At 52.8% G+C, this 15,837-nt stretch overlaps 1 protein-coding gene across 1 annotated transcript in view; it reads left to right on the top strand.

The window, feature by feature from the left end:
• Positions 1–15,837, top strand: part of kmt2ca (lysine (K)-specific methyltransferase 2Ca) — an 85,786-nt gene that overhangs the window by 64,982 nt on the left and 4,967 nt on the right. The window contains 22 exon segments of the mRNA XM_059327392.1: positions 1,592–1,824; positions 2,186–2,566; positions 3,311–4,306; positions 4,650–4,788; positions 4,790–5,163; positions 5,411–5,572; positions 6,039–6,171; positions 7,232–7,346; positions 7,569–7,744; positions 7,862–7,974; positions 8,055–8,192; positions 9,106–9,222; positions 9,329–9,427; positions 10,155–10,364; positions 10,446–10,573; positions 11,443–11,638; positions 11,786–11,995; positions 12,249–12,610; positions 12,693–12,805; positions 14,944–15,080; positions 15,279–15,406; positions 15,604–15,805. Coding sequence (XP_059183375.1) covers positions 1,592–1,824; positions 2,186–2,566; positions 3,311–4,306; positions 4,650–4,788; positions 4,790–5,163; positions 5,411–5,572; positions 6,039–6,171; positions 7,232–7,346; positions 7,569–7,744; positions 7,862–7,974; positions 8,055–8,192; positions 9,106–9,222; positions 9,329–9,427; positions 10,155–10,364; positions 10,446–10,573; positions 11,443–11,638; positions 11,786–11,995; positions 12,249–12,610; positions 12,693–12,805; positions 14,944–15,080; positions 15,279–15,406; positions 15,604–15,805 — 4,862 coding nt within the window.

A 15,837-nucleotide genomic window follows, 5' to 3' on the forward strand; every position in this document is an offset into this window, starting at 1 on the left:
TCCTGTGAGGAACTCTGGTTCGGTCCAGACCTCCTGTGAGGGACTCTGGTTAGGTCCACTCCTCCTGTGAAGGACTCTGGTTCGGTCCACTCCTCCTGTGAGGGACTCTGGTTAGGTCCACTCCTCCTGTGAAGGACTCTGGTTCGGTCCACTCCTCCTGTGAGGGACTCTGGTTCGGTCCAGACCTCCTGTGAGGGACTCTGGTCCGGTCCACTCCTCCTGTGAGGGACTCTGGTTTGGTCCACTCCTCCTGTGAGGAACTCTGGTTCGGTTCAGACCTCCTGTGAGGGACTCTGGTCCGGTCCACTCCTCCTGTGAGGAACTCTGATTCGGTCCAGACCTCCTGTGAGGGTCTCTGGTTCGGTCCACTCCTCCTGTGAGGGACTCTGGTCCGGTCCACTCCTCCTGTGAGGGACTCTGGTTCGGTCCAGACCTCCTGTGAGGGACTCTGGTCCGGTCCACTCCTCCTGTGAGGGACTCTGGTTCGGTCCAGACCTCCTGTGAGGGTCTCTGGTTCGCCAGAGCAGGAATATGTTTCTCAGTCAGGAGAAAAGACCTCCAGATGTTTTTAAGACATAAAATATAAAAAGAAGAATCCACTTTGTCTAAGAAATCAGAAAGACCAGATGTACAAGCTCTTAATTATAATATTGATAATCATGCTGCAGGGATCGGCTGGGACCTGTTGGAACTGGAATTATTATTATAATTTTTGCGGTGAAATAAATATTTTTGGAGGCGTCCTCATGCTTAAAGTCAGCTCTGTGAAACGTCCATGTGTTAGGGGTCTCGTAAAGGGGCGTGGCCTAATCCCTCAGCAGCGCCCCCTGCAGTATGGAGAGTGGAACCTAACGGTGAACTTTAATGTAGACAAACGGAGTTGGGTACGCATATGTACCATGAGGAGAAGCACAAAAGAAACTCTTGGACCATCCTCTAAACCCAACAGGAAGTCGGCCATCTTGACTAGAATGTCAATTTTTGGCCGTTTCTAGGCTCGGTACTTTAACAAACTCCTCCTACAGCTTTAACCCGATCCACTTAAAATATGGTCAGTACCATCTAAACCCCTTTGTGATTAGAACATGTTCCGTTCTAAATATGTGGGCGTGGCATTGCTGCCAAATATGGTGTTTCACCATAAAACAGGAAGTTGTTATAACATGAGCATTTATTTTCCAATCTGCCCCAAATTTCTGATGTGTGATGAGAGTCCAGACCTGAAACCACCTGTCCACATGTCAGTGTTGACACATAGCCATAGCTATGTGTCAACACTGACATGTGGACAGGTGGACAGGTGGACATGTGGACATGTGGACATGTGCGCCATAGCGCCCCCCGCTGGCCGACAGGAAGTACTGTGTTTTCTGCAGACTTTAACTTGGTTTAACGCGGACAAATGAAACTGGGTACGCAGATGTAGCATGTGGAAATGCACAAAAAAGCCTCTTGGACCCATCCCCTAGACCCAACAGGAAGTCAGCCATCTTGAATTGAAGGAGCATGTTTTGTGACATAGTGTTGGTGAATCTGACAGCCAGGTAGTGGTTTAAGCGAGGGCCCGTTTGATTCGTCCTGTGTCCTGCAGACGAGTCCCAGCGGCGTCAGTACGAGGAGTGGCTGGGCGAGACGCAGCGCCTCCTGCAGATGCAGCAGCGCCTCCTGGAGGACCAGATCGCAGCTCACCGCAAGACCAAGAAGTCTCTGTCGGCCAAACAGAGGACGGCCAAGAAGGCGGGCCGCGCCCTCGCTGAGGAGGACGCCACGCAGCTCCGCAACGTCACCGAGCAGCAGGGGGCCGTGCAGAAACAGCTGGAGCAGGTACACAAACATATACATACATATATATATATATATATATAAATAATACATCTATAAACATTCTCCCCTTGGCTCTGTGTAAACAGGAACAGCTTCATGTTTTGACACTGGAGTTTATTGTTGGACACTTTTTAACCAAGTATCATATCTCCTGATGAAGCATTAGTCACACTAGTGACTTCCTGGATTATAAACGTTGATTCAGACTGGGACCTGCTGAGGGTTTGTGGGTCCAGAGGGACTATTTTCAGCAGCGGAGGAGTACAAAGAAACGACTGACTGTGTGTGTGTGTGTGTGTGTGTGTGTGTGTGTAGACCTCCGGCTGGTTTCATATTAATAAGGAGAAATGTTTGTGTTCAGATCCGGAAGCAGCAGAAGGATCACGCCGAGCTCATCGAGGACTACAGGACCAAGCAGCAGCAGCAGAGAGCTGCAGGGGCCCCCCAGAGCCTCCTCCCCCAGCCTCTGGTGTCCATGCAGCCCCGCCCGGGGGGCCCCGTCCCGCCCCGCCTCCCAGTGGCCCCCCCTGGTTGGGCCCCTGGAGGCCGAGCGCCGGTGGTGATGGGGCAGAGGATGCCGCTCCACCTGCCCCCCGTCCTGCCTAGTGCCCCTCAGGCCCCGCAGGCCCCCCCGGCCCTGGGGCCCGGCCTCGCCGCGCCCACAGCGGGCTTCCCTGCAGGGCCCCGGGGCCCCACCGGAGGGCCCGCTGGAGCAGCCGGGGACGCGGCCGCCCCTCCTCAGGTAACCTGAAGCTCAGTCTGACTCAACATCCACACAGAGACAGAATGAGACTAGGGCTGGGCGATAAATCATATAAAACATGTAACAATTCATTTTAAATGTGATGTGGAATTAGACCACATCACATTTATCCATATAGTTCAAATTTGCGCTGTGGCAAGCTGCGGCTTCTACTTAAGATTTTTTTTTATTTAAATGTGCACTTTATGGAGTTTATTATTTATTATATTTAAAAAAAAAAAAAAAAGGTTCTCTTGTTCTACAGTATTTATGTTCACTTAAATTAACAGTTTCAATAAAACTACTTGTGACATATTGACTTTGACTGAACATTTACAACATATACAAATATCAGGATATATATTGTATATATCGTATATCGATATTCAGCCTGAATATATATATATATTTATCTCCATATCGCCCAGCCCTAACATGTACATACAGGCTACATTAATTACTTCTATAGCTTTTATTTTGCTTATTGCATGAGAGAGAATATATTTCAGCGTGTTAGATCCGATAAATAAGGTGTTGTAGTAGTCAATGAGTCAATATATGCAGAGATAAACACAGTATAAGACATATAATAACATTAAATATCCGGAAGGCCTGATATTGTTTCTGTGGGATGTAAACAGCTGCTGGTTCAACTGTCTGATTTGGCGTTTCGAGAACCAGAAGCAGCGTTCCAGTCGAGTTCCCTCAAAGGTTTTTGCTGCTATTTGTGTGTCTGACGTGCAGGTGAAGTTTGACGACAACAACCCGTTCAGCGAAGGTTTCCAGGAGCGCGAGCGGCGGGAGCGCCTGAGGGAGCAGCAGGAGCGTCAGAGGGTGCAGCTGATGCAGGAGGTGAAGCCTCGCGGCGTCAGTCAGAGCTCTGGCCGTACAGACACAGACACACAGCTGTTGTTCTTCTCCTCCCAGGTGGAGCGCCACCGCGCCCTGCAGCAGCGGCTGGAGCTGGAGCAGCAAGGCCTGCTGGGAGCTCCGCCAGGGGCCCGAGTCGCTCCGCCGGGGGCCCCCGCAGGGGACGGCCTGTCCCAGATGCCCTTCTTCAGCTCTGAGCTGCCCCAGGACTTCCTGCAGTCCCCCCCGGCCTCCAGACCTCCTGCCCAGCTCCAGGGGCCGCCCTTCCCCCCGCAGGCCGGCCTCCACCAGGGCTTCACCGCGGGGCCCCTGCACCCCGGGGCCCTCCCGGGGGCCGGGCCGGGCCGGGCCCTCTGCGAGGTGACCAGGCCCCGGCCCTCGGCCCCGGGACCGGTGCGGCCCGCTGGGATGACCCCCGCCCACCCCGGGGGTCAGGGGCAGCGCTTCGGGCACGACTCCTCCTCCTCCTCCCCCTCCTTCCCCTGCTCCTCCTCCGCAGGCCCCGCCTCCCTCGCCCAGCTGTACTCTGACATCATCCCCGACGACAAACCCACCAAGAAGAGGAGCAGGAGGAGGGACGGAGAGGACGCCGCCGGGGGCGGAGCCAGGACGCCGCTGTCCTCGCACTCTGATGACATCACAGCCCCGCCCACTCCCGCCATGTCGGACAGCCACTGCTCCACGCCCACCCGGGGCGCCATCGACCAATCAGACGTTTGCTTCTCTCAGGGCTCCGCCCTCTCCGGTCTGGCCCCGTCGTCGGAGCTGGAGAGGCAGCTGTCCGTCATCTCTGCAGCCCAGCAGAGAGGCCCCGCCCCCGGGCTGGAGGGCCACCGAGGGGCCCCGCCTGCAACTCGCCTGGAGGTCAAGGTCAGTGTGTGATGTCACAGTGACATCACAGACATGTCACGGTGACGTCACGGTGATGTCACGTTGGCGTAGCAATGATGTCACGATGATGTCACGTTGGCATCACGATGATGTCACAGTGATGTCACGTTGGCGTAACGGTGATGTCACAGTGATGTCACGGTGACATCACAATGATGTCACAGTGAAGTCACGTTGGCATCACGATGATGTCACAGTGATGTCACGTTGGCGTAACGGTGATGTCACTGTGACGTCACGGTGACGTCACGTCCGCGGGCTGTACTTTAACTCGACAGTGTCTGTTGCCGTGGTGCTGTAATGTGTCCTCGTCTCCCTGCAGGAGGAGCGTGAGGAGGGAGGAGCCTGTGGAGGGGGCGTGGTGAAGATGGAGGAGGGCGGGGGGGAGGGACTCTCCTCCCCCTCACCTCCTCACGGGGGAGACGCAGGAAAGGAGCTGCTCAGACAGCTGCTGAGGGACAGGAGCTCGCCGGCCACCACGCCCTCGCCGACCGGCCCCGCCCCCCCCCGCCGCACGCCGTCAGCTGTCCAACGACAGCGTCCGGTCGGAGGAGGAGGACGGGCCCGGCGCCCGCGGCGGCCTGGTGAGGAGTCGGCTAGGGAGGAGCGACGTGGCGCCGGCAGCATGGCGTCCCTCTGACCTGTCTGTCTCCCTCCAGGTGGACAGTCCAGACGTCTCCGACCCGACCAGGAGGAAGACGCAGCGCTGCAAGAGACGCTCCGACAAGGACAGACCTCCTCCCAAAACCAAGAGGAGGAGGAAGGAGGAGGAGGACAGGACGCTCCACTCCTCCTCCACCTCCTCCTCTGACCCGCTGATGACTCACCTCAGACAGGTACACACACCTCTCCTTCTCCTCTCCTCCTCCTCCTCTCCTCCTCCCCTCCTCCTCCCCCCCCCCCTCCTCCTCCCCTCCTCCTCCTCTCCTCCCCCCCCTCCTCCTCCCCTCCTCTCCTCCTCATCCTCTCCTCCTTCTCCTCCCCTCCTCTCCTCCTCCTCCTCTCCCCCCCCCCTCCTCCTCCTCTCCTCCCCCCCCCTCCTGCTCCTCCTCCTCCTCTCTGATGTGTGATCTCCTCCTCCAGCTGTCGGTGCTGCCCCTCATGGAGCCCGTCCTGGGGGTTGACCTGAGTCTGTTCCCCCCGTACGGCAGCTCGTCTCTGGGCAGAGACTCCCGTCTGAGTGGCTCCTTCGGTAGCGGCTCCCTGGACGGAGTGACTGATTACTACTCTCAGCTCATCTACAAGGTACAGCAGGAGACCTTCAGCACCACATCACAGCAGTATTATTATGTGTGTATATATATATATATATATATATATATATATATATATATATATATATATATACACATTATCATCAGTATGATTACCATCATCTTGCCACTGTACCTATCTTCTTTTAACTTAAGTGTCTTTGTTCTATTCTGTTTTGTTTTTTCTATTGTTGTTTTTATGTATTCTACCTCAGTATTTTATTCTATTGTATTTTATTGTACTTGAATACCGGACTGCTGTGACAACCGAATTTCTATCTATCTATCTATCTATCTATCTATCTATCTATCTATCTATCTATCTATCTATCTATCTATCTATCTATCTATCTATCTATCTATCTATCTATCTATCTATCTATCTATCTATCTATCTATCTATCTATCTATCTATCTGAAACTGAACCTACTAACTGAACCCCCCCCCCCCCAAGCAGAACAACCTCAGTAACCCCCCCACACCTCCGGCCTCGCTGCCCCCCACCCCCCCGCCCGTCGCCAGGCAGAAGCTGGTTAACGGCTTCGCCACGACGGAGGAGCTGGCGAGGAAGGACATCAGCGAGCAGGAAGGTGAGCGGAACAACACAGAGACTACGCCAGAAATATGCCATTTTCCTGAAAAAAACACAAAAAGTCCTCCTTTTATCGTAGATAGAAACTAGAAACAGACGTTATCGGCAGAGTTTGAACTATCCCACAGTCCTTGAACACATCATCGGTTGTAAAAAGTGGCTGTTGTGTTAAATGTTGATATTAGTGTCAGAATCTCTTTATTCAGTGTCAGTGTTGGTGCTTTAGCTCTGTGTCAGTTATATTCTGGAGTTCCTCAGGGTTCAAGTCTGGGACCACTTTTAAATTCTGAACTCTCTGAACCCCAAGTAAGTTTTCCTAAAAAAAAAAGTCAAAAATCCTCCATTTAGCATAGAAAGGAGAGGACAGGAGAGGCTGTTTACACAGAGCAGAGAGGAGAGGACAGGAGAGGCTGTTTACACAGAGCAGAGAGGAGAGGACAGGAGAGGCTGTTTACACAGAGCAGAGGGGAGAGGACAGGAGAGGCTGTTTACACAGAGCAGAGAGGAGAGGACAGGAGAGGCTGTTTACACAGAGCAGAGGGGAGAGGACAGGAGAGGCTGTTTACACAGAGCAGAGGGGAGAGGACAGGAGAGGCTGTTTACACAGAGCAGAGAGGAGAGGACAGGAGAGGCTGTTTACACAGAGCAGAGGGGAGAGGACAGGAGAGGCTGTTTACACAGAGCAGAGGGGAGAGGACAGGAGAGGCTGTTTACACAGAGCAGAGAGGAGAGGACAGGAGAGGCTGTTTACACAGAGCAGAGAGGAGAGGACAGGAGAGGCTGTTTACACAGAGCAGAGGGGAGAGGACAGGAGAGGCTGTTTACACAGAGCAGAGAGGAGAGGAGAGGCTGTTTACACAGAGCAGAGAGGAGAGGACATGGCTCGTTGGGGTTCAGAGAGTCGGTTCAGGATGCAATATAAAAAATGGAAGTTGAAGAGAAAAAGCAGGTTTCTGTTTGTTTTAGCGAATATTTTGTTAAATAAAACTGTTGAAATAAAAAGGGACGTTTATTACTGTGAGTGATATCTGACTCTGTTTTCTGTTTGTTTCTCTCAGTGAAAGGTGTGAAGCAGAAGGGGGAGGGGCTTCTGGCTCTAAACCACGCCTCCAAAACCGTCGACGTCCCCGCCTCTCTGCCGACCCCGCCCCACAACAACCAGGAGGAGCTCAGGTAAACTCCTCCTCCTCCTCTCTCTCCTTCTCCTCCTGTCTCCTCCTCCTCTCTTCTCCTCCTCTCTCTCTCTCCTCCTCTTTCTCCTTCTCCTCCTCCTCTCTCCTCCTCCTCCTGCTGCACTGACTCCTGCTCCTCCTCCTCTCTCTCCTCCTCCTCTCTCCTCCTCCTCCTCCTGCTGCACTGACTCCTGCTCCTCCTCCTCTCTCTCCTCCTCCTCAGGGTGCAGGAGTCTTCGGGGCGTGTCAGCCCGGACGGCTTCGTGCCGTCGTCGTCTCCGGAGAGCGTGGCGGACGCTGAGATCAGCCGCTACCCCGACCTGTCCTTCATCAAGCTGGAGCCGCCCTCGCCCTGCCCCTCGCCTACAATACCCATGATGCCCTGCGCCTGGGGCAAGGGTCAGTCAGCCATTAGTGGTGCCGCACAAATAACAATAATATCACTGCAGTACCACTGTAATAATACCACTGTCTGTCTGTCTGTCTGTCTGTGTGTGTCTGTGTGTGTGTTTCCAGGCTCTGCAGTGAAACAGGAAGTGAAGGCGGAGCCTCACCACCAGGCCCCTCCCTCCTGCTCTAACACTGACCTGGTCACCATAGCGATCACCCTGAACCCTGTGGCTGCTCAGGTAAAGTCTCTCTCTCCGTCGGCGTGTTGAGTCCCAGTGGCCCCTCCCTCCTGATGACATCACTGTCAATGTGTTTACAGAACGTGGCGGGCGTGATGGCGGCGGTGGCGGAGCTGCTGCAGGTCCCCGTCCCCGCCGACTACCAGCTGAGCCGCCCGGCCGGCCCGGAGCGCAGCTCCCTGGCCCTGCTGGCCGGGGTCCGCGTACCGCTCACACAGGTGATATCTACAACCGCTGACATGTTACAGATATTAATACTGTAAAGAGACTCGTGGGTTATCAGCATAAAGTGGGCATGTCAGTAAAGAGACTCGTGGGTTATCAGCATAAAGTGGGCATGTCAGTAAAGAGACTCGTGGGTTATCAGCATAAAGTGGGCATGTCAATAAAGAGGAGACTCGTGGGTTATCAACATAAAGTGGGCATGTCAGTAAAGAGGAGACTCGTGGGTTATCAACATAAAGTGGGCATGTCAGTAAAGAGGAGACTCGTGGGTTATTAACATAAAGTGGACATGTCAGTAAAGAGACTTGTGAGTTATCAACATAAAGTGGGCATATCAGTAAAGAGGAGACTCGTGGGTTATCAACATAAAGTGGGCATGTCAGTAAAGAGGAGACTCGTGGGTTATCAGCATAAAGTGGGCATGTCAGTAAAGAGGAGACTCGTGGGTTATCAGCATAAAGTGGGCATGTCAGTAAAGAGGAGACTCGTGGGTTATCAACATAAAGTGGGCATGTCAGTAAAGAGGAGACTCGTGGGTTATTAACATAAAGTGGACATGTCAGTAAAGAGACTTGTGAGTTATCAACATAAAGTGGGCATGTCAGTAAAGAGGAGACTCGTGGGTTATCAACATAAAGTGGGCATGTCAGTAAAGAGGAGACTTGTGGGTTATCAGCATAAAGTGGGCATGTCAGTAAAGCGGAGACTCGTGGGTTATCAACATAAAGTGGACATGTCAGTAAAGAGACTTGTGAGTTATCAACATAAAGTGGGCATGTCAGTAAAGAGGAGACTCGTGGGTTATCAGCATAAAGTGGACATGTCAGTAAAGAGACTTGTGAGTTATCAACATAAAGTGGGCATGTCAGTAAAGAGGAGACTTACCTGAAGTTGAACCTGTTTCAGGGTTCGGGGGTCATGCGGCAGCAGAGACCTCCAGCTGCTGCTGTCAGGCCTCAGTGCTGCAGCTACTGCAAGGTGCTGCTGGGAAACGGAGTCCGCATCGTCAAAGAGCTCAAACAGGTTCGACCGCCTCACACTGACGTCTGAAAACAAATCGAGAATGCAGACAGGAAGTGACTGTTTGTGTGTGTGTGTGTGTGTGTGTGTGTGTGTGTGTGTGTTACAGGAGGGTCAGTCCAGACCAGGATCCAGTCTGGTGTTCTGCAGCCCAAACTGCTCCTCCCTCCACACGTCTGACCTGCAGAGCCCGACCGCTGCAGCCAAGGTGAGGCAGCACGTTAGTTAAAAATATTCATAAGGTGATAATAACATTCCTTCTTGTTGCCGTAGTGACGTCGACTCATTCAAGACTTACTGACGTTGAAAGTACAAACGCAGCAGCAACACATACAATAAAGTAGCTAAAGTAGAAGTACTCAGATTGTTTATATATTATCTATATTGTTGCATTATTTACTGGCATCTTTTTAACGACTTAATGTACTTTATGTGCTTTAATTTATAAAAATGTTTCATCACGTTTTTTATGTTAAATCTTGATGATAAAATTAACTAAAGCTGTCTCCAGGGTTTTTAAAAGGTTTTAAATGAGATTAGCCTAAAACAAAGCCACTAAAAGGTAATAAAGATATTAAAAGAGACTCTAAACATGATGCACGTGTCAGTCAACAGACTCAGACCGTTTGTGGTTGTAAAAAATAGCTGCAGTTTCATTGAATTTAGGCTACAAACCCACTGATCTAGTTTTAGGTCAAACAGTTCCTGGTTAGGCTCATAACACATAATAATTATAATAATTATTATAATAATTTAATAAACAGTTTAAAGAGTAAACAAATGATGTGAATGCTGAAGTGAAGTAGTCACGTTTGTCTCCCGGTGGACGTCCCCGAGCTGCTCCGTGTCCCGGTGTAAAGCGCGTCCTTCATGTTGTTAGCTTGTCAGATGATGTCATGGCGTGCAGGTGATGACATCATCATGTCTGTCCCCAGGCTGCTGTCCCCGTCATGCTGTCGGACTCGGAGCGCCTCCCTCCCAACAGGATGTCTCACCAGTACACCAGCAACATGTCGTCCATCGCCGTCCACTCCCTCCTCCACACGGCCCCCTCGCTGCCCCCCGCCGCCTCCTCGCCGCCGCTCTCCTTCCCTCCCGCCGCCGCCATCACCCTGGAGACCAGGCCCCGCATGGACAGCCTCAAGGTGGGCGTGGTCGCCGCATACGGTCAGGTGTTCGCCGATCAGCCCGTCCACCGACTGGATAACTGACTGTGTTGTTTACAGGTGAAGGTGAAGCTGAAGCCCCGCCCCCGGGCGGTCCCTGGCGGGGACGACTCGCTGTCGTCTCGCCACGGGAAGAAGATGAAGAACATCCGCTGGAGACGCTGGAGCTTCAGCATCACCCTGAGCAGGTTAGCCTGTTAGCATCACCCTGAGCAGGTTAGCCTGCTAGCATCACCCTGAGCAGGTTAGCCTGTTAGCATCACCCTGAGCAGGTTAGCCTGCTAGCATCACACTGAGCAGGTTAGCCTCTTAGCTTCACCCTGAGAAGGTTAGTCTGTTAGCATCACCCTGAGCAGGTTAGCCTGTTAGCATCACCCTGAGCAGGTTAGCCTGCTAGCATCACACTGAGCAGGTTAGCCTCTTAGCTTCACCCTGAGAAGGTTAGTCCGTTAGCATCACCCTGAGCAGGTTAGCCTGTTAGCATCACCCTCAGCAGGTTAGCCTGTTAGCATCACACTGAGCAGGTTAGCCTGTTAGCATCACCCTGAGCAGGTTAGTTCGTTAGCATCACCCTGAGCAGGTTAGCCTGTTAGCATCACCCTGAGCAGGTTAGTTCGTTAGCATCACCCTGAGCAGGTTAGCCTGTTAGCATCACCCTGAGCAGGTTAGTTCGTTAGCATCACCCTGAGCAGGTTAGCCTGTTAGCATCACCCTCAGCAGGTTAGCCTGTTGGCATCACACTGAGCAGGTTAGCCTGCTAGCATCACCCCGAGCAGGTTAGTCCGTTAACATCACCCTGAGCAGGTTAGCCTGTTAGCATCACCCTCAGCAGGTTAGCCTGTTAGCATCACACTGAGCAGGTTAGCCTGCTAGCATCACCCCGAGCAGGTTAGTCCGTTAGCATCACCCTGAGCAGGTTAGCCTGCTAGCATCACCCTGAGCAGGTTAGCCCGTTAGCATCACCCTGAGCAGGTTAGCCTGTTAGCATCACACTGAGCAGGTTAGCTGTTAGCATCACCCTGGTTAGTTATTCTGTATGCTTCTTTTTTTTACCCAGGGGCCCTTGCATCCCTAACGAGGCGGTTGCCGTGCCAACAGAGGAGGAAGTGGACGTGCTGTTGAAGAAGTTCGGGGCGTGTCTTAGACCGGACCCGTCCCCCAAAGACCAGCGGAGGTGCTGCTTCTGTAACCAGCAGGGGGACGGACGCACCGACGGACCTGCCAGACTGCTGAACCTGGACCTGGACCTGTGGGTGAGTCTGACTGGGGGGTCTGTTAGTCTGGACCAGCAGGTCCCTGGTGTAAGTCTGGACCAGCAGGTCTCTGGTGTTAGTCTGGACCAGCAGGTCCCTGGTGTTAGTCTGGACCAGCAGGTCTCTGATGTGTGTGTCTGGTCCCAGGTCCACCTGAACTGCGCCCTGTGGTCCAGCGAGGTGTATGAGACCCAGGCGGGCGCCCTGATCAACGTGGAGCTGGCTCTGAGACGCAGCCTGACGCTGCGCTGCGTCTACTGTCAGAGAACTGGAGCCACCAGCGGCTGCAACCGCCTCCGCTGCACCAACACATACCACTTCACCTGCGCCCTGCAGGCCCACTGCACCTTCTTCAAGGTACACACACACACACACACACAAATATCGTCACCCTGTTAAAAAATCACCAAACTCATTTTTTCAAGTTTTGCAGGAAACACAAAAAACGTATAAATATGTATAAAAATATATGTGTGTGTATATAAATATATATATTTATGTGCGTGTGTGTTTTTGTCTGTGTGTGTGTATATATATATATATATCTGTGTGTGTGTATATGTATATATATATATATATATATCTGTGTGTGTGTGTGTGTGTCCTCCAGGATAAGACGATGCTCTGCCACCTCCATAAGCCCCGGATGGTCCCTGTGGGCGGCTCCCCCTCCTCCACCCCGGGCCCGCCCCCCGACGCTGCGGCGATGGCGGCCTGCGACCCGTACGACTGCGAGCTGCGCTGCTTCTCCGTGTTCCGGCGGGTGTTCGTGCAGCGGGACGAGGCGCGGCAGATCGCCGCCGTGGTGCAGCGCGGCGAGCGGCAGCACACCTTCCGCGTGGGCAGCCTGCTGTTCCGCGCCGTCGGCAGGCTCCTCCCACAGCAGATGAAGGCCTTCCACAACAAGACCGCCATCTTCCCCATCGGCTACAACGCCAACCGCATCTACTGGAGCATGCGCCACAGCAACAGGTAACCGGGACTCCATCTCCCATGATGCTTTGCTGCTGTTCCTGTCAGACTTAACTACAGAGTGATGTCACGTTCTCCTCAGACGCTGTAAGTACACGTGCTGCATCGAGGAGCAGGACGGACGGCCGCTCTTCAAAGTCAAGGTGGTGGAGAAGGGACACGACGACCTCACGCTGACCGGACACACACCCAAAGGTAAACCTGCACCAGGACCAGCTGGGGACCGGGACGGACCCTCCAGGCGGGTCCAGAGAACCGGTTCTCAAAGTTTTCTTTGAAGGAATCGAGAGTTACGTATGTAACTACGGTTCTATGAGTTCTGGACATTCCATCTCGCGCAGGTCAAGTAGTTATACCAACAAAGTGACCTGTGACCCCTGGATGACCCGGGAACATCTAGAAGTTCTAGTGTCACCAGAGGGGCGGCTGTGGCTCAGATGGTAGAGCGGGTTGCCCACCAATCGGAGGGTTGGTGGTTTGATCCCTGACCGTCGCAGCCTACATGTCCAAGTATCCTTGAGTAAGATATTGAACCCCAAATTGCTCCTGATGCTGCATTCAGGTGGCAGGTGGCACCGTTTAGGGTAGCCTCTGCCACCTGTATGAATGTGTGGGTGAACGGGTGAATGAGCGCTGTAGTGTGAAGATCTTTGAGTGGTCGCAAAGTGACGAGAAAAACGCTATATAAGTTCATTCTTACTGACCGCCAGACCAAAAAGGTCACGAGGAGACTGACCAACTAGGGCGACAGGACATCCGTCACCCCAGGATGAGGAGCAGCAACATTTACTCTGGAGAATCGAGCAAATGTGCACAAAGAAGACCAGGTAGCATCAGCACAAATGTCTTGTAGAGGAACCCTCTTCAACGCAGCCCATGATGTGGACACATTTCTGGCAGAATGGCACTGGACCACAAGACCACATCCACAACCCAGTGGGAGAGTCTCTGTTTGGACAGTGCAGCCACCTTCCTGCAGCCTTCATGACATATTAGAGGTTGTCTGTCCTGCCTAGGGCGGTGGTCTTCTCCACATATGTCTAAACTGCCATTGACGATTGTAACTGGCCAAAAAAACCCCACCTTATTTCCTTTATTCTTCTTAATTTTCTGCCCGCTACTAAAAAAGGGCAATGTGTATGACGCGGAGGAGCGCCCGGTAAAAACAAAAGTTCAGGAGAGTGACTGAAGTTAAACGATGTATTTTTATTATTTTTATAATAACAATGTCCAAACTGTGTTGCGCCTGGCTGCGGTCAATGACAGTTTTTGCCACTGATTGCGCCATCCCCCAGCCTATTTGATACCTCCTCACCACCTGAGGAGGGAGGAGCTGACACAACAGAAGTTAGTGGTGCACATAATCAAGCACAAATCAAAAATCACTAAAGAAACCTAAATGCGGCTCCTACAGGTCCGGAGTCATGTCTGCTCCCCCCGGTGAGCCAGCTCTACCGATTGGTTTACCTGTCGGGGGGATAACCTCTTCGGTAGGAAGGACTGATTCGGCCAGAGAACGACTCCTGGTCCGTCTGCGTGCCAGCGTATACACGTCTGAAAATGTAACACAAAGCGGTCTGCCGAAAACACTAGACAAGGTTCAGAAATGAGTAACTACGCAACCGGGCTAAGGTGAGAGCCTCAAAGCCACGGTGCACAACCGCACTCAGCGGGGAGAGCAGCGCTAGCAACCGTGCTACCCGAAGGCTAGCAAACAGGCTATGATCGCACCTACTTACTTGCACACCCACAACTAGGCGAAAACACCCGTCGGCAGAGCAACGATCAAACATGCAGCACTCACCTAGCCGAGTGCTGACAGTAAGCGGACACGCGAGCCGGCACGGCAGCATCGCCGCCGGCTGCAGCGTGCAGCTGTTCACGTTCCAAAACAGCAAGTGGCGGCCTCTGGTGGACGGATAACGTCCGTAGCACCAACCCTTGGGTTACCAAGCTACCAGCAACGAGCCGATTATAGATTATTAGAATATGTGCATGACCCGCAATCATACAATCCGCAATCGCAAGAAGATGGAAGGAACAGATCCTCTGGTGACACCAGAACTTCTAGATGTTCCCGGGTCATCCAGGGGTCAAAGGTCACTTTGTTGGTATAACTACTCGTCCTGCACCAGGTGGAATATCCAGTGTTGAAAGCAGGAAGAATGAACTAGAACCTTCTGGTCTCCAACACCTCTCAGAGTGTGTTGTGTGTTTTTATTCTCATGTTATTTGTGAAACTTTGTGATTTCTTTCTGGTAAACTTGTGTGTGTTGTTCTGGTCTGGTTCTTGTCCTGGTCCTGGTTCTGTTCCTGGTCCTGGTTCTCTCCAGCTGTGTGGGACCAGATCCTGGAACCAGTATCTCAGATGAGAGCCTCCAGTGGGACTCTGAAGCTCTTCCCAGTTTACCTGAAAGGAGAAGATCTGTTTGGTTTGACCTCGTCTGCAGTGACCAGGATCATCGAGTCTGTACGTCACACACACACACACACACACACACACACACACACACACACACACACACACACTGTAGGATCCTTTACTTCATCGTTGTGTGTTTACCTTCAGAGGCTGTGATGTTCCCCAGGTGTTAAATCCTGTGTGTGTGTGTGTGTGTGTGTGTGTGTGTGTGTGTGTGTGTGTGTGTGTGTGTGTGTGTGTGTGTAGTTGCCAGGTGTGGAGACCTGTGAGCGTTACACCTTTCGTTACGGCAGGAACCCCCTCATGGAGTGGCCTCTGGCCTTCAACCCTTCAGGCTCCGCAAGATCTGAACCTAAAGCCTGTCAGACCAAGAGGTAACACACACACACACACACACACACACACAGAGACACAGACACACACACACAGACACACACACACACACACACACACACAGAGACACAGACACACACACACAGACACACACACACAGGTCACATCAGCCATGCAGTGTGTGAGCAGGAGTGTGTGTGTGTGTGTGTGTGTGTGTGTGTGTGTGTGTGTGTGTCAGGCCCACCCTGCTGACCAGCGTGGCCCCCCGGTGTCAGGGCTCGGTGGGCTCCATCGTGGGTTTGGTTCCCGGCGTCATCGCTCTCTCTCCCGGCGAGTCGGTGGCCGGGGCGCACCAGGGCCGCCACTCCAAGTCAGCCCAGTACCGCCGCATGAAGGCCGAGTGGAAGACCAACGTCTACCTGGCCCGCTCACGCATCCAGGTGAGGACCCCCCCCAAACACACACACACACA

This window comes from Centropristis striata, chromosome 23 (genome assembly GCF_030273125.1).
Source record: "Centropristis striata isolate RG_2023a ecotype Rhode Island chromosome 23, C.striata_1.0, whole genome shotgun sequence".
In the NCBI taxonomy this organism is placed as follows: domain Eukaryota; kingdom Metazoa; phylum Chordata; class Actinopteri; order Perciformes; family Serranidae; genus Centropristis; species Centropristis striata.